The following is an 18482-nucleotide window of genomic DNA, read 5'->3' on the forward strand; positions in this document are numbered from 1 at the left end:
GCTTAACCTCTTAAGAGGAACACGACACTCCGTCTCATCACCGATGGTTGGTCGGACATATGTAGGCCTCCCGGCGACTTTTTTAGACAACATAATAGACAAAGGTTAGGGACATATATCTTTTGAAACGATGAGTAAAAGAAAAATGTTGACAGTTAAGTTTGACAAAAAAAAGCATAAAGTCGGCGACGGAATTTTTCAATTACTCACAACTTGGGGAATAAACTGGAATTAACCTTTTCTTTACGAGACAATGATTTGTGATTTACCAGCATATATGTATCTTATCTATACCCGTTTACTCTTTGCAAGTAACAAAGGATTTCTAGTACAACCAGGTAGGGTTTGCTTTCTTGTTTAGTTGATGTAGACTGTTGCGGAAGCGTAAAAGTAATGGAATCCACCATTGTTAATAAACTAAACTAACGAAATAAAACTGATAAAATAACGATAAACAATAAACTTGATTAATAATAAACTTGGTTGATAATATTCTCTGATCTGAATAACAAGAACATACCTGACTTCCTTTTATAGGAACTGAGAAACTTCTAGATAGACTCAAACTAGGATTCCTAAATATCAAAGATACTCAAACATAGAAACTTCTAAACCTAGACTTAGTAGGAAATACTAAAACATGGAAACTCCTAAACTCTAACCCTAATGGACTCGGCCATGAGGCCCTCTAACTAGTTCGGCCGTGAGGCCCGTCTTGATGGTCTCCATCATACTCCCCGATCGAGAACGAACTTGCCCTCAAGTGAGACTCAACAATTCAATCCTTAATTCCCACTTCGAGCGAACTGTGCATTGGGGTCGAAGGACACCCGCTTAGACGAAATCACTAGCTTCAATCTCATAGTGCAAAGAATCTTGCAAAAATAAATGTAGGAAAGAAACTTCCAACAAATTGCAACATCTCCCGTCATCTTTTAATTTGATGAAGAAGACCACAAACACCACATAATATTTTATGGAAAAATCAACCTTGAATTTCTTCACTTGAACGATCTTCCCACGTTCATCTTTGTGTTGCTTATAAACCAAACTCGAATATGGCTTAATCAAATCTAAACTAGAATGAACTGACTTTTTCAAACTAAAAGAGGAGAATTCACTTTGTTCTTCTTTTTCCCCGGTCATTGAGAAATTTTTGTTCTTTTTGTCAAGAACTTCTTCAATACCATCGAACACGGTGACCGAAGTAACATTGGAGAACTGTCTACTTGATTCAATCTTTGTCTCCACATATGAAAAATATTCATCTGAAGGAAGAAAAACATATCTGAAGATGCTTTTCAATGTAGTCCAATCGTCTACGAATTTTTTCCCTTGATTAATGAGTCTCCATTGCATTGCATTGAATTGTTCATAGATTCTTTCGGACATATGTTGTTCGATGAGAAAAACCTTATCTTCGTCATGGATATCTTGGTTTATGAACCAATCTTCCATATGTTGAATCCAAAAATTTATATGATATTGACCGTCGAATAGAGGAATTTTAGAAACGGTATTAATTTTTTCTGGATATTTTCGATCAACATAAAATTGTTTTGAATCTCGAAAGGGATCCCAATCTAAACGTGGAAAAATTTTCCAACACTCAAGGAGAGATGTATCCATGAAAAAAATTTCATCTTTTGTTCCCAGATTTTTAAAGCTCTGAATACCAGCTGATGTAGATTGTTGCGGAAGCGTAAAAGTAATGGAATCCACCATTGTTAATAAACTAAACTAACGAAATAAAACTGATAAAATAACGATAAACAATAAACTTGATTAATAATAAACTTGGTTGATAATATTCTCTGATCTGAATAACAAGAACATACGTGACTTCCTTTTATAGGAACTGAGAAACTTCTAGATAGACCCAAACTAGGATTCCTAAATATCAAAGATACTCAAACATAGAAACTTCTAAACCTAGACTTAGTAGGAAATACTAAAACATGGAAACTCCTAAACTCTAACCTTAATGGACTCGGCCATGAGACCCTCTAACTAATTCGGCCGTGAGGCCCGTCTTGATGGTCTCCATCATTAGTAGGATCTCAAATTTGGCTGAAAGGCCAAAATTGACTCATATAAACTTTCAAATATTTGTTTTTAGCTGACTCGTTAGAATGATGGTTCTGAACCTATTTTTGTTCTACTTAAGTTCACAATTTAGACAATAACAAAGCATTAAAAAAACACCAGTGGATACGATACACCACCCGGTACCAAAGTGGTCAATTTTCAATTTTATTTGATTTGTTCTCCTATTCTGCATTTCTTTTCTAGAGTAGAGTTCTAGTGTTATTAAGAGAAGTCATGTATCTACAAAATTGTTATTTTTGTGGTGTTTTGGGCTTTTGCAGTGAATTACATATCTTGTGTAAGTAGTTGTAATTTTAGGGACATTTTAAAGGTAGTGGCCAAAGTTGTTCAGAGCAATGCCAGAAATGATTACACAATGGGGTCTTGAAGGCAATGACCATCTTCTTTCTTCTCGGGCGAAAGTCGGCGGTCGGCTCAAAGAAAAAGTAAAAGGAATTTTTCTTTGAGTTAAAGTCACCGGTTAGCGACTTTTCACCGCAGAAGAAGAAAGATGGGCATTGCCTCTAACCAGGCTCGGTCAACTTGTTTCGATCAAGTCTTGGGTGAAAAAATTGTCTGTGACAACTCTGGATATTGCCGATAAAACTTCATTTCTGTTGCATCTTCTCTATTTTTCGTGATTGGTTTGAACAATTACAGATTCTCACCTAGTAATAATTGTTTTTCTTCGATTGTTAATCAAGAGAGAACCCAATAAGGTTGCGCTTGGTTGGGCTACCAATTTTAAAAATTTGGGGGCTCAGCCCAACACCTACCCCCATTTTAAAAATTTGGGGGCTCAGCCCAACACCTACTCCCAACAAGGATCCCTTGTGTTGGAAGGCACCACATTCTTTTTTTATAAGAAAATTAAGTTTTTACATCACCTAACATACAAAACAAATTAAATTTGGGTTTGGAACTCTCAGTTGGGACTTCTCTGTTAAATTTGAAAATTGTAGAAGGCTCCCAAAATGAAGAGGAGGCTTCTCATTTGGGAACCCCTATTGGGTTTGCTCTAAGAGGGTTCATTTTTTTATCCGTTAAGATTCATTTGGGTGTATTTGTGCCGTCGATGGAGCTAAGATTAAATGTAGATATAAAGATGAACACCAACACCCAAGCCATTTCCACAAGACAGTAAAATGAGAACACTCTACAGTACAAAAGAAGACGCGCCTAGAGAAAAGATGAAAGAAACAAGATATCAATCTTCAAACATAGTTGTTGAGATTAATAGATAAGGTGTTCAGGTACTGAGGCTACTTGCTCGAGAAATGGACTGAGGTCGTAATTCAATCAAGACGCTTGTTGGTGAAGAGTTAGTAGTCGAAGATCTCAATGCCTCAGCAAGCGGACCTCCGATTGAACTGACTTGGTTTGTTCCCCATCCAGCGCCCCAATTCAGTTGAGTTCGCTCATTCTTTTCATTTCCTTCGTGGGCCTCGCGGAATTCATTAGTATGGCCGGTGGAAAGTTTCAATGAGAAGTCAGAAGATGGGTTGTTTGCAGTAGTTGAGATTGATAGACAAGTAGTTGAAGTTGCTGGACTTGAATTCTGGCCCGAACCCTGCGATTTTTTATCCGATCTAGGCCAATCGTCAAAGAAATGACGAAGAATCTGTCCATCGGGATTTCCCTCTCTTGCAAATTTTTCGCTATTCCTCTCCACAAGGAACCCGTTTCCGACTTTATCTTCATAGGGCCTATCAAGGAAAAAACACCAAATAAAAGATGTCAAATGACTTAATTCCATCGAGTAGAAGGGTAGTTGAATGTTAAAATCCTAGATACATCAAGTTTCTGCTCCTTTTTAGGTTTCATCCATCGGGCATCGGCACACGAAGCCACAGAGTTCACTTGGACATTGTATTTCTACAAGCCCATTGTTTCCTAAGAAACACTCCTGCTTAGAGAACAATGCCAGTTTTCTTATGTCATCTAGCAACTTGAAGCTGAAACCATTCCTCATTTTCACTAAAGACCATAATAAAGTTCAAATTTACGGGTACCAAAATTTCTCAGGCGTCAAAAGTGTTAAGCAATTAACGATGAAAAATGAGATAAGCAATAAATAAACTAATAAAGTTTACCTTTGACTAAGGTGAAGGAGATCAGTGGAAGATGATCCGGGTAGGGAGTGACCGCGGGCAGCAACGGCTGTTGAAGATGAAGTAGAAGCAACCGTGACAGCAGAGGAGTGGGAGATTTTCAGGCCAGTATCAGCAGCACCAGCTGAGGCAGGTGTGGGGATTTCCACAGGCTTTCTTGAACGATTTCGGCCTCGATGAACGTGACGTTCACAGTATTTCTGGCCAGGTACTATATCTCTTGAGCACCTCCATTTCTTCCCATCTGTTCTTCTACATCTACCTGGTTCAGGGTCTATTGAACCTCTTACCCAATACCCAGATTGATACACTGAAAAACCCCAGAAATTGAATCAATACTATTAACTCCCATATAAGAAAAGAAACAACCCTCAATCAAGCAAGAGACTAGAGAGAGAGAGACTTACTATTAGGTGTTGCCTGGTAATGATGATAATGTTGTTGATTAGGGTAATGAAGACAAGAAGCAGGGGAGTTGAAAAAGCTTTTCTTGATGGATTGAAGCAAGTCAAGAGGAATAGGTGCACCAGCTAACATATACTTGAAGATTAAAGCTTGAAGTTCAAGCTCCTGCCATTGACCCAAGCTAAATAAACCTCCCCCAAGTCCTACACATATAAACAGAGTTTAATTAGAAACTTAAACAAAATACAAGCTTAACTTTGGAACAAAAAGCATCTGATTTCTCTCTCTAGAGTCTAGACTGACAAAAACAGAGAAGTAAAATGACACTGAAAAAAAACATACTGTGAAATTTGTAAGTAGTTATTGAATCTGGAAATGCTGACAAAGTGGTGATCTTGTTATTGGGTTCAGGTACAAACAATGGAAGAGCAGTTTCAACAGAAGAAGACCCAATATTTGAATCTTGATCATCATCAAGAAATAGTCTTGGGATCTTTGTTGAGTGTTGTTGTTCAAATTGTAGTTGATGGTTTCTCCATTGATTCAGATCGTATTCCATTGATTGAGAAAGAAAGTAGTTAGTAAGAGTAAGAGTAAGAGAGAGAGAAGAGACAGAGAGTTTAACTAGTTTGGGTGAGATGATGAGTTTGATTGTTGTCGTTGAGAAGAAGAAAAGTACTCAAAAGACTTGAGCTGTGGTTCTTGTGGGTCTGACTGACTCTATTATCACTAACTACTATATACGGACCTGCAAAAAGAGTAGAGCTTTAGAGAGAGAGAGAGAGAAAATAAGTTTAGAGAGAGAAACTATGCCTGCCTGCCTGCCAAGTTTGTTTTCTGGCCAGTGGAGAAGCCTCGAGAAAAGAGCAGTCTCAGACAAGAGACACCCAGAGCTGATGTCACTGTCAATAGTACCCCCCCTAATTCGCCACGTGACTCTCTATATCTCTTAGACCAAACCGACCCCCCTCATTAGTTAGACCTCATCTGTTTTACATTGAAATTCGAATTCACATTTGTTATTTAACAAGCAAACCAATATAAAACCAAAACAGTATCAAACCTAATAACCCGCAACTGTCCTTAGCGGGACAGAGGGTGGGAGAGAATTAGATAATGATGCAAAACTCGATACGTGATACCCGAGTCCAATTATGTTCGATTTTTTGTTGAAAGTGGACACCTGAATCTAATGGTGGCTAATATATTTTGTTGTTGCGGAGCTATCCAATTCAGCATCTCATCGCACTCTATTACATTTTTTCATCTAAAAAAACGAAGAGGGGGAGATGGACTTATTGTGTATTGTAGGACGATTGAATTAGTCAAACTGACACGACAAACAAATAAAGTGACGTGTAGATGAAGAAAAATCGACAATAAATGCTTTTGAGATCAAACATTTAAACTCACATCTATGGTAAGGGAAGTTCTGAAAGCGACGCGTGTAACTACTGACGCGTAATGTGGGGTGCCTACAGACATACCACTATGGCAAATGACAAAGGGTGCAGCTACCTTGTCGTTTTCTTCTTAACCCGCTTCTCTCTTGCTACTCTACGCATGTCTCAGTGAGCAGTCTGAAGTCCACAGCTTACACAAATTGGTAAGTCTGAAGGCTTCGGATTGGCCCGAATCTGTATTGTTCGAGCCTAATACAAATTAGGCCGAATCTAAATGCATTCCAACTATCCCAGGGATTCGGAGAGGGAAGTCATGAGTAATTTTTTGGGGCCACTCCTATTTGCAAATGTCATACCACTACTATGTGAATGGTTCAGGTTGATTGACGAGGATCTCTGACTCCCAACAAATGAGTAGATACGTCATCAGCTGTATGTGGGATAAGTGAGAGTACAAAACGTTCCAGATCCAACCGTTACAGAGTCGTAGACTTCTATGTTTTGTCCTTTGTTGTTCAATTTTGAAGATAACCTTTTGATACCAAGGCCAGATTTTGGGAAGCGGGGGAAGGTTGGGAGATTAAAGTAGAGTGAGAGAGACTAAAGAGAGAAAGCAAGTAAACAGTGGGGCTTTAGGAGTTCTTTTTCACACGTTACCCAACTACTCCTATTATATATCCAAATAATCTTGATTGAAGAAGGGGTGTTTAACAACAAACATATACTATTTAGGTCATCTCCAGAGTTCCACTCGTTACAAGTTGATTTTGAGTTGAAGAACTACAAATTTAATCTGGTATCAGAGTTAGATCCACGTGATAGGTTTAAAAGTTGCACGTGCTCCACGTCATTCAAAAAAAATACCCCTGTTAAGCTCAAATAACATCACAGGTAAGAAGACGACGTGTGAAATATTCTCACATAAGAGAATGGACATATAACTACCCAACATTTGATGTTAGTTGTCACATAATCAATTTACTCATTAGATGTCAGATTTTTGGATTTTTGTACATGTTTAATACATTGTGAACAATTTCCTTGTGTGTGCAATAAAGACGTGATAAAACTTAATTTTTGTTTTCAGTTAAAAATCTTATAGTTAGAATATCAGTGAAAGACAGTAAACTTAATTTTTTGATGGATGAAATGAACTTATGAATTCTTATGTCCCTAGGCGGAAAACACAAATACCCTGTCTATATTATTGGGCTATTGGTAAATTTGTTTCCAACCCCAATTGCATTGATTCGTCATTTAGAAGAACAGACTAACAAAGAACTTGTGTGCAACACTTTTAGTATTGTTGCACACAAGTTCTTCGTCATTGGAGGAGCTTTAACTTTTAATCATCCTTAGAGGAGTCCTAAATGTGTGAACACACCATGCGAACTATTAATAAAAACATAATTGAAAATATCAAGATACAGGATTTACAAGTACACAATTCTCTTATATTTGGAGTAAAATTGTATATTTGTGTTTGAAAGATATCAACCGACTAATTACTACTAGTAAACCTGTGTGGTTTGTTAAAAAAAAAACTCCTCCATACACTTGAATTTATTCTTGGTTCTTGTTAGATGATATATTAACCTTATAAGACCAAATAACGAGTAAAGTATTGAAAGGGTTAAGATTACAAAGCTCTAATCCGGAACTCAAGAATTGTAAGCTATTATTAAATTGAGAAACTGGAAATCTAGGTGTTATGTAATTGAATGTGTCTCCTTTTTCTATCCCATTTCGGTTTCCAATCTCCCCTAGGGTCTCGATTCCAACCCAATTTAAGACTATTTGAATCCAATGGTAGAAATTACCACCTATGTTCACTAAAAATAATAAAAAAAACTCTTAAACTAAGCAAAATTAACAAACAAAAAGGAATCTACCCTTTGATTTTCTATACGTTGGATTCTGCATTTTTCTTCCGGCAACCGAATTAAGATTTATTGTTTTTGCACAAATTCCCATGACTCGGGAAGGTCAAGTTGTTATAAAGAAAAAAAAATGAAGAAAGAGAAAGTTGTGAGAAACGAGGGTTTACTTACAAGTAACAGAAGGTGTCGGAGAGGAGAATGGTGAGTAACGTAATAGAGTCAGAAAGAAACAGTTTCTCTTTCCTGCTCACGTGGATTCCCAGGCTTTTACGCTTGCACGCGACAAGTTTATTGACTATTCTTATTATCAACTTCACTTACTCACGTGATGCCACGTGACTCTCTTCTTTGTTTTCCTTTTTTTTTTTGTTAATTTTTCGCTTCATCTAGTCGACTTCAGCGGGAAGAATAACATATTCGATTAACTGGATGAGATGACAATTCGTTCCACTCGGAATGAAATGGGTTTGCAAAATACATATTTTAAATCAGATAAGAATGAATGCACTTATCTGAATGCATGCAAAACAAGTATTTTAATCAGATAAGAATGGATGCATACAGGGATTGTTCGGACCCAAAACAAATAAAGCGCTTGAGTTGGGCACGACATAATATTTTGAATTTTGTATGTTATTTTCGTAATAATTATACTTTAGAGAAATTAATAAAATGATTCAAGTTGTAACTTAGTGGTTAGAGCTTATATTTTGTGTTAGAGGTCAAGGGTCTAAACCCTTCGCAATCTATGCACTATTAATTCTTTTTGTAACATGCATTATATAGGTCCCAAACTTTTAACTCCCTTTGCGACCTCCTAAACATTTAGGGCGGCCCTTGATGCACCTAATGGAGTACGAGATTGAAATAAATATTGTTAGTAATATCTTTACATGTTTACAAATTTTTAAATTGGGGAGTCCAGCCCAACCCCTTGTTGTGGTAGCTCTACGTTGTACCATCCATTCATATACGCAATACTGCCGAGGAAAATATGCTTACAGACCCAAGACGGTTATATGCACCCGGTAGTCTTTTTTCACATTGTTAACAGAAAACAGTTTCAGGTATTACCCCTTCTATATATAAGTGTTTTCGGTTCGGACAACCTCGAAAGGCTGAATTGTACTTATACATTGCGAAATGGTTTTCAGGTGTCGAAGATATCCCCCAGCTGTGAGGACGGTCTTGCCTGCTGTAGCTGGATGGTCCGAACAAATTGGTCTACAAAAGAGACTATAGTAGCTCTTGTTCGGTCTGCATTGACTTGATTTCGATTTCAAAATATATGTGTTTAGCTAATTCATAATGTCTGATTTTTGAACAATTAGTTTTGGATCCCTTGAGTCAGACAATTTAGATTCGGGCAATGAAACAAAAACTAACACGACCACTTATCAGTAGAAAAACTCCGACCTTATCTTCAATCTCAGCAAAAAAAGAGCTTTTCAATACTTCGTGTGTCTTGTTCTTTAATTTTCTTTGATAAGTGCAGCTGATGCTTGAGAAGGATCGGGCGGTCGAAATTTCAAAGAAATTGAAGATAGATGGACAAGAGACTCTCACTAGAGAAAAGATAGAGGAGTATCAAGCAGGCCCGGAATCAAACAATTACTTTGGATATCCCAAATGCTTATTCTCGTAATTACTACGGAACATTCATCAAGCAAGAGCAAGTCGATAACAAGTTCGATCAGAGTTCATATGGTGGACTCAGGACAGAGTTGGGACAGATTGATAAATGAAGTTGAAGCACTAAAAAAAAAGATTTGGGGAGTCTGTCAGACAACCGACCGACCATCTCAGCCATCCGAAGGTGAGCTGAGAACGATCATCTACAGTTGAGATTTATGACACAGATAGAGGAGTATCAAGCAGGCCCGGAATCAAACAATTACTTTGGATATCCCAAATGCTTATTCTCGTAATTACTACGGAACATTCATCAAGCAAGAGCAAGTCGATAACAAGTTCGATCAGAGTTCATATGGTGGACTCAGGACAGAGTTGGGACAGATTGATAAATGAAGTTGAAGCACTAAAAAAAAAGATTTGGGGAGTCTGTCAGACAACCGACCGACCATCTCAGCCATCCGAAGGTGAGCTGAGAACGATCATCTACAGTTGAGATTTATGACACAGATCATATCTCAACCATCAATCACGCTCTGATCGGACGGTCATTGTTCATCGACCAGACTTAAGTTCCTGTCTCCTTAGAAATCAAGGATACAGATGTACGATCCTATAGAACAGATCCTGTTCAAGTAAGGTCGTGCTATAATCTATTGACTGGGTGGTTATAACACTAAGCTACTTCTTCTGTATAAGCAATGTGGCACTAAAACTTCAGAGTTTGAAACTTGAAACACGGGAAAAAATTCATATAGTAAAACTGCTAGAGATTGGATTTGATCCTGGGACCTGCGGGTTGAGAAGCATCCACACTTCCACCGCACTAGTCAAGTTCTTGTTCTTATTTTTAACCAAAATACTTATGTTTTTAAAAACCATGTAATTCTTTTTAAACAACTATTTGAAAACTAAGAAAACCATAAAATTAGTATAGTTCTACAAACTAGAAAATGAGTTAATCAAAACTAGGTTCAGGTTTGAACTGCCATGAGATATGAATTTTTTTGTAGTAATACATTAGTGAGAAAAAATCATTACTCTCATAGAAGAGAATATCAGAGTTGTGTCGGGAACCCTAACATCAAAATCTTATTTATTTACAACCTTCAGAGAGAGTGAAGAGAAAGAATGAAGTTTGAGTTACGGTTTAATATTCCGCGCGGAGAGATAAGACCACTTACTCACGTGATGTCACATGACTCTTTTCCTTGTTTTCTCTTTTCTTTATTTCCTCTTCATCTAGTTCACTTCAGCCGGAAGGATGACAAATTTAATCAACTCGATGGGATGACAATTCGTTCCACTCCGAATGAAATGGGTCTTGAGAAACCTGTATAATAAATGAGATAAGAGTCGATGCACCTAATAGAGTTTGAAACTGGAATAATTCGAGTCTTTTGCAGGTTTAACTGGGATGAGAGTGAGAGCTGACTTAATTTTCAAATACACAACCTTATTATCTTAATTTTTAACTCCGAGCATTAAAATCCAAACTAAGTTATGAATCTACAAAAGACTCTATGGTAGCGCGTTTGTCAGGGTATGAATAGACTCAAATTTGATTTCAAAATATTTATGTCTAGCTTATTTATGATGTTTGACTCCTTCAAGCAGCTAGGTTTGTCAGACGACTCAAATTCAGACAATGAGATTAAAACAAACACCACTACTTCAATTTCAGCAAAAAAAAAGCCTTTCAGTATTTGGTATGTCTTGTTCCAATAGCCAATATTAAATTTTCCATCTCATAAGTGCAGTTGATGCTTGAGAAGGATCGAACTACTGAAGTTCGGCCTACCATGTATTCTTAAATTTTCCATCTCATAAGTGCAGTTGATGCTTGAGAAGGATCGAACTACTGAAGTTCCAACTTCCAAGGAAACATAAGATAGATGGACAAGAGACTCTCACTAGAGAAATATGGAGGAGTATCAACCAACACGAAATCTAGTAATTACTTTGGATATCCCAAATGCATACTCTTGTTCTCGCTACAGGACATTCATCAAGCAAGACGATAACGAGTTTGACCAGAGTTCATGTGGACTCAGGACAGAGTTGAAGTTGAAGGTTCATCTAGGAAGAGTCGGAATAGATTGACAGAAAAACTTTTAATAAATAATGAATAATCTGACTAAATGAAGTTGGAGCATTTGTCATGTTTAGCCGACTCCTTTTGTACCATTATCGCGATAAAGTGTTATCGGCCTACCATGTATTCTTGTAGTCTATTTAGATGATATTTATTCGACCCAAATAAAAGGTTTCGAGGAGTCTGTCAGACAACCGACGGACCATCTCAGCCATCCGAAGTTGGAGCATTTGTCATGTTTAGCCGACTCCTTTTGTACCATTATCACGATAAAATGTTATCGGCCTACCATGTATTCTTGTAGTCTATTTAGATGATATTTATTCGACCCAGAAAAAAGGTTTAGGGGAGTCTGTCAGACAACCGACCGACCATCTCAGCCATCCGAAGGTTAGCTGAGAACGATCATCTACGGCTGAGATAACGATACATATTGCATCTCAACCACTAATCACGCTCTGGTCGGACGGTCATGGTTCATCGACCAGACTTAAGTTCCTATCTCCTTAGAAATCAAGGATACAGATGTACGATCCTATAGAACAGATCCTGTTCAAGTAAGGTCGTGCTATACTCTATTGTCCGGGTGGTTATAACATTAAGCTACTTCTTCTGTATAAGCAATGTGGCACTAAAACTTCAGAGTTTCAAACTTGAAATTCGGAAAAAGATTCGCAAGATGACACAGTTACTTACAGATTTCGATCCCAGGATTTGTGGGTTGTGCCCCATCCACGGTCGGCCACACCAGCCCCAATTTTCGTTATTTTTATTTAACATATCAAAATTTTAGAATTATAGTGGCACAATATACAGGAAGGGATATACACATTTTACTCAATGTACATAGTAATCCATCAGTGAGAAGAAATCACTTTACCCAGAAAGAGAAAATCAGGGTTGCGTGGGAATCTAACATCAAAATCTTATTTATTTACAACCTTCAAAGAAAGTGAAGAGAAAAAAAAAAAGTTTGAGTTACGGATTGATATTCCGTGTGGAGAGATAAGACTTGGAAGTCGACCACGTCACCTTTCGACCTGCGGTCGGCTCATTTTTCAGGCCATTTAGCATTGTTTACAAAACGAATAATTGTTATTCTATAAACTTGAACGTTATTGTTTTTATTGAAATGATCGAAAGATGAAATTCTGGTTATTGCAGAAAAAAGACAAGATCAATGATGAAAGAAGAAAGGTGATAAAAATAGTAAGTAACTTGGTAGCTTCTTTCAACAAAAAAAAAAAGTAACTTGGTAGTTTTCTTTTAACAATATATGTTTTTAGTTTTTTTTTTGTTGACACAATATATGCTTTTAGTTAGACTTAACTTTATTATATATTCTATAAGCGGCCCCTTTAATGCTAAATGTTCCTATTACAAAAGAACCCTTAGAAATTACGGAACACGGAACTAACCTGAGGTTATTGAAAGTTCAATCTAACATACTTATACATCCGACATTGAAGTATAGACGGTGGTTCATTCGTAAGCTTACATGAGAACTTTGAGTTGTGGGGTGTAGTGGGATATTTCTCCTCCAACACCTTAGTAGTTGGACTTACTTCTTATATGCAGGACTATATGTACATACGCTCGATGTATATTTACTTATAGGTGGCTGGAGTCACTTTCCTTTCCTTTCTTACAAAGATGTTCCAACTTCTCAACCACCATATATATCTCCTCATCACATTTCTCTGTCATCTTCTTACTCATTTCCCTTGTCCTCCTCCTCCTCACTTCCTCACCTTTCTTCCCCCTCACCACCTCTTTGATTACTTTTGCAATTTCTCCTCTTTCAAATCTCTCTTTTCCTCTCTTCAACTCCATACCTAAACCAAGCTCAACTACTAACTTTGCATAAAATGGTTGATCAAGTTGCATTGGCATGGCAATAATAGGAGCTCCAAATTTCATACTTTCCATAACAGAATTCCATCCACAATGACTCACAAATCCACCAATTTTACTATTCTGTATCACTTAACTCGAATGAGAGTCTAACGTTAAATTAAAATACACAAGCCCATTATCCTAAGTTTAACACTGAGCATTAAAATCCAGATTAAGTTACGATCCTTAGTCTACAAAAGAGACTATAGTACTGTCAGCAAAAAAAAAAAAAAAAGAGACTATAGTAGCTCTTGTTCGGTGTGCAGTGACTTGAATTCGATTTCAAAATATATGTGTTTAGCTAATTCATAATGTCTGATTTTTGAACAACTAGTTTTGGATCCCTTGAGTCAGACAATTCAGATTCGGGCAATGAAACAAAAACTAACACCACCACTTGTTTTTAAACTTTCTCTGATAAGTGCAGTTGATGCATGGACAAGAGACTTTCACTAGAGAAAAGATAGAGGAGTATCAAGCAGCCCCGGAATCAAACAATTACTTTGGATATCCCAAATGCTTATTCTCGTAATTACTATGGAACATTCATCAAGCAAGAGCAAGTCGATAACAAGTTCGATCAGAGTTCATATGGTGGACTCAGGACAGAGTTGGGACAGATTGATAAATGAAGTTGAAGCACTAAAAAAAAGATTTGGGGAGTCTGTCAGACAACCGACCGACCATCTCAGCCATCCGAAGGTGAGCTGAGAACGATCATCTACAGCTGAGATCATGATACAGATCACGTCTCAACCATTAATCACGCTCTGGTCGGACGGTCATGGTTCATCGACCAGACTTAAGTTCCTGTCTCCTTAGAAATCAAGGATACAGATGTACGATCCTATAGAACAGATCCTGTTCAAGTAAGGTCGTGCTATAATCTACTATTCAGTTGGTTATAACACTAAGCTACTTCTCCTGTGTAAGAAATGTGGCACTAAAACTTCAGAGTTTGAAGTTTAAAACACGGAAAAGACTCATAAGATAAAACTGTTAAAAAATAGGTTTCGATCCCGGCAACTGCGAGTTGAGGGGCATCCGCACTTCCGCCCCACTACCCAAGGTCTTCTTTTTTTACTTTATCATGTCAATTATATTTAATGATACAATATACAGGAAGGAGAATACACTTTATTCGATGTATATATGTAGAGAAATATTGTTGGAGCAAAACCCAAAAAACTAATGTTCTTGAACACCATGTAATTTTTTTTTCGGCGCGACAACTTTTTGAACACTATGATGAAAACCATAAAATTAGTAAATCAAAACTATGTTCAGGTTTGAATTTCCATGAGATATGAAATTTTTTTTGTAGTAATCCATTAGTGAGAAAAAATCATTGTACTCTCAGAGAAAGAGAATATCAGAGTTGTGTCGGGAACCCTAACATCAAAATCTTATTTATTTACAACCTTCAGAGAGAGTGAAGAGAAAGAACGAAGTTTGAGTTACGGTTTAATATTACGTATGGAGAGACAAGACCACTTACTCACGTGATGCTAAGTGACCCTCTCCCTCGTTTTCTCTTTTCTTTATTTCCTCTTCATCTAGTCTACTTCAGGCGGAAGGATGAAAAATTTGATCAACTCGATGGGATGACAATTCGTTCCACTCCGTGACTCCCAATTAAATGGGTCTTGAGAAACCTAAATAATAAATGAGATAAGAATGGATGCACCTAATTGAGTGTGAAACTGGAATAATTCAAGTCTTTTGCAGGTTTAACTAGAATGAGAGTGAGAGCTGACTTAATTTTCAAATACACAACCCTATCCCTATTATCTTAAATTTTAACTCCGAGCATTAAAATCCAAACTAAGTTACGAATCTACAAAAGACACTATCATAGGGCGTTTGTCAGGGTTTGACTCGTTCGAGCAGTTAGGTTTGTCAGATGACTCGGATTCAGACAATGAGATTAAAACAAACACAGAGGAGTGTCAAGCAACACGAAATCTAACAATTACTTTGGATATCCCAAATGCTTACTCTCGTTCTCGCTACAGGACATTCATCAGGCAAGAGCAAGACGATAACAAGTTTGACCAGAGTTCATGTGGTCTCAGGTTCAGAGTTGAAGTTGAGGGTTCATCTAGGAAGAGTTGGGATAGATTGACCAAGAAACTTTTAATAACTAATGAAGAAGAATCTGAGTAAATGAAGTTGAAGCATTCAAGTTATTTTATCATGTTTAGGCGACTTCATTCGACCCCAAAAAAAAGATTAATCACGCTTTGATCGTCCTGTCATGTTCGACCCAAAAAAAAGATTTGGGGAGTCTGTCAGACAACCGACCGACCATCTCAGCCATCCGAAGGTGAGCTGAGAACGATCATCTACAGTTGAGATTATGACACAGATCATATCTAAACCATTAATCACGCTCTGATCGGACGGTCATGGTTCATCGACCAGACTTAAGTTCCTGTCTCCTTAGAAATCAAGGATACAGATGTACGATCCTATAGAACAGATCCTGTTCAAGTAAGGTCGTGCTATACTCTACTATTCAGTTGATTATAACACTAAGCTACTTCTTCTGTATAAGCAATGTGGCACTAAAACTTGAGAGTTTGAAACTTGAAATTGGGAAATAGATTCCCAAGATGACACTGTTAGAGATAGGTTTCGATCCCGGGACTGGTGGGTAAAAAATATCATCATCCACGCTCCCGCCGGACCAGCCCCAATTTTTGTAATTTTCATTTAACATATCAAAATTTTAGAAGATTTTTGTGGTAAGATACATAGGAAGGAAATTACACATTTGTTATTTTCATTTAACATATCAAAGTTTTAGACAATTATAGTGGCACAATATACTGGAAGGAAAATACACATTTTACTCGATGTATACATCGTACGACTCGTGCCTACATTATAGTAATCCATCTGTGAGAAGAAATCATTTTACTCAATAAGAGAAAATCAGGGTTGCGTCCGGAACCTAACATCAAAATCTTATTTATTTACAGCCTTCAGAGAAAGTGTTAGAGGAAAAAAAGAGATAAGACCTGCAAGCCCACCACGTCGGCTTTCGACCTGCGGGCGGCTCATTTTTCGGGCCATTTAGCATTGTTTGTAAAACGAATAATTGTTATTCCATAAACATGGACATTATTGTTTTTACTGAAATGATCAAAAGATGAAATTCTGCTTATTGCAGAAAAGAAATCACTGATAAAAGAAAGAAATGTGATAAAAATAGCAAGTAACTTGGTAGTTTTCTTTTACAATATATGTTTTTAGTTAGACTTGACTTCATGATATGTTCTAAAAGCGCCCCTTTAATGCTAATATGTCCCTATTACAAATGAACCCTTAGAAATTACGGTAATGGAACACGCTTATATAGCCGTAACACAGAACTAGCCTAACGTTATTGAAAGTTCAATCTAACATACTTATACATCCGACATGAGAACTTTGAGTTGTGGGGTGTAGTGGGATATTTCTCCCCAACACCTCAGTAGCTGGACTTACATCTTATATGAGAGGACTATATGTACACACGCTCGATGTATATTTACTTATAAGTGGCTGGAGTCACTTTCCTTTCCTTTCTTACAAAGATGTTCCAACTTCTCAACCACCATATATATCTCCTCATCACCTTTCTCTCCCATCTTCTTACTCATTTCCCTTGTCCTCCTCCTCACTTCCTCACCTTTCTTCCCCCTCACCACCTCTTTGATTACTTTTGCAATTTCTCCTCTTTCAAATCTCTCTTTTCCTCTCTTCGTTTCCACACCCAAACCAAGCTCAACTACCAACTTTACATTAAATGGTTGATCAAGTTGCATGGGCATGGCTATAATAGGAACTCCAAATTTCATACTTTCCATCACAGAATTCCATCCACAATGACTCACAAACCCACCAATTTTACTATTCCTCAATATTTTCACTTGTGGTGCCCACCCTTCTACAACCATTCCTTTATCTCTATTTCTTTCCATAAACCCTAGTGGTAATACTTCATGTAAACCTAATTTCTTCATTTCTTCATCTCCTTCATGAAACCTAATTACCCATATGAAGTTCACCTGACTAATCTCTAACCCATAACCTATTTCTTCAATATCTTCTTTTGACATAAAATACTCACTACCAAATGAAACAAAAACAACAGAAGCTTCTTCCTTATTCATTAGCCATTCACTAAACTTGTTCATTTGGTTATCATCATAGTTACTATCACTTGGTATTTCTTGCACAAGATCTCCAACTGCAATAATTTCTTTTCCCACTAAAGAAGAGAGATGATCAATATATTTTCCTTCTATCTCTCTAAATGTCTTCATCAAGACTATGTCCGAGGATCGAGTTAAACTCTCCCAAAAACGTTCTTGATCTTTTAGGCCATCGGAAGTCGAAAGCACCTCCGAAATATTACTTTTTTCATATTCATTAAGAGAAACAGAAGGAAATTGGACGTCAAACTTATTCTTGTAGAAATGAAAAAAGAAGGCAGAGAAAATAGCTGCAGTACTTAAAAACTGGACAGCAGGAATGTTCAAACGAGAAGCGGTGGTAGGCACCCAGGCATGGAAGAAATCATAGATAACTAAGTCGGGTTTAATGGTGGAGAGAAGGTCTGAGAAGGAAGGACTTGATAAATCTAGGGCTTGTTTAAGGGTTGACATGAGATGGGGTGGGAGTGATTTAGTAGTGTGGTAATGAGGAGGAAGATTAGGGAGAGAAGGTAGATGAAGTTCTACTAGTTGTATTAATGAAGGGAAGTTATAAGATGGGTCAAGAGTGAGTTGGTGTTTAACATAAGTTAGATTAATGGGTGTTGAACAAAAATAAATGAAGAAGTTTCTTTGAGTGAGTTTTTTGGATAGTTCTAAGAAAGGAGAAATATGGCCATGGGCTAACCATGGTAACATTAGTACATGAATTCTTTGACAAACTTCTCCTTTTGAATCCATGTCTCTCTCTATCTCTCTCTAGGTTTGTG

At 37.3% G+C, this 18482-nt stretch overlaps 2 protein-coding genes and 4 non-coding genes across 6 annotated transcripts; all 6 read right to left on the reverse strand.

The window, feature by feature from the left end:
- Positions 1-3164: 3164 nt before the first annotated feature.
- On the reverse strand, positions 3165-5482 carry LOC147550291 (growth-regulating factor 4-like). Its single transcript, XM_086671270.1, has 4 exons — positions 4947-5482; positions 4607-4807; positions 4182-4509; positions 3165-3794 (listed from the first exon to the last, which is right to left on the reverse strand). Exons 1-4 carry the CDS (start codon positions 5161-5163, stop codon positions 3338-3340), a joined length of 1203 nt encoding a protein of 400 aa, XP_086527396.1. The 5' UTR covers positions 5164-5482; the 3' UTR covers positions 3165-3337.
- Positions 5483-9945: 4463 nt separating this feature from the next.
- LOC147550292 (small nucleolar RNA U3) lies at positions 9946-10164 on the reverse strand. The gene has a single exon (XR_015239012.1). It is a non-coding gene; the product is annotated as a small nucleolar RNA U3 (small nucleolar RNA).
- Positions 10165-11963: 1799 nt separating this feature from the next.
- Positions 11964-12181, reverse strand: LOC147550293 (small nucleolar RNA U3). The gene has a single exon (XR_015239013.1). It is a non-coding gene; the product is annotated as a small nucleolar RNA U3 (small nucleolar RNA).
- A 1044-nt stretch (positions 12182-13225) lies between these two features.
- Positions 13226-18453, reverse strand: LOC147550294 (UDP-glucosyltransferase 29-like). The gene is made up of 2 exons (XM_086668445.1): positions 17070-18453; positions 13226-13599 (listed from the first exon to the last, which is right to left on the reverse strand). Exons 1-2 carry the CDS (start codon positions 18451-18453, stop codon positions 13226-13228), a joined length of 1758 nt encoding a protein of 585 aa, XP_086524571.1.
- LOC147550295 (small nucleolar RNA U3) lies at positions 14172-14389 on the reverse strand. The gene has a single exon (XR_015239010.1). It is a non-coding gene; the product is annotated as a small nucleolar RNA U3 (small nucleolar RNA).
- LOC147550296 (small nucleolar RNA U3) lies at positions 15796-16013 on the reverse strand. Its single transcript, XR_015239011.1, has one exon. It is a non-coding gene; the product is annotated as a small nucleolar RNA U3 (small nucleolar RNA).
- Positions 18454-18482: the final 29 nt, after the last annotated feature.

The sequence above is a fragment of the Eschscholzia californica genome, unplaced genomic scaffold (genome assembly GCF_041429995.1).
Source record: "Eschscholzia californica isolate CP2 unplaced genomic scaffold, dmEscCali1.0.p SCAF_3, whole genome shotgun sequence".
In the NCBI taxonomy this organism is placed as follows: Eukaryota; Viridiplantae; Streptophyta; class Magnoliopsida; order Ranunculales; family Papaveraceae; genus Eschscholzia; species Eschscholzia californica.

Bases quoted from the DNA above. Each gene is read 5' to 3' on its own strand.
- LOC147550294 (XM_086668445.1), bottom strand. From the start codon at position 18,453: ATGGATTCAAAAGGAGAAGTTTGTCAAAGAATTCATGTACTAATGTTA. The intron at 13,600-17,069 runs GTGACTCCAGCC...ATTCGAGTTAAG, and splicing joins TTGTAAGAAAGGAAAGGAAA to TGATACAGAATAGTAAAATT.
- LOC147550291 (XM_086671270.1), bottom strand. From the start codon at position 5,163: ATGGAATACGATCTGAATCAATGGAGAAACCATCAACTACAATTTGAA. The intron at 4,510-4,606 runs GTAAGTCTCTCT...GGGGTTTTTCAG, and splicing joins TTACCAGGCAACACCTAATA to TGTATCAATCTGGGTATTGG. The intron at 3,795-4,181 runs GTAAACTTTATT...TTTCCTTGATAG, and splicing joins CTCCTTCACCTTAGTCAAAG to GCCCTATGAAGATAAAGTCG.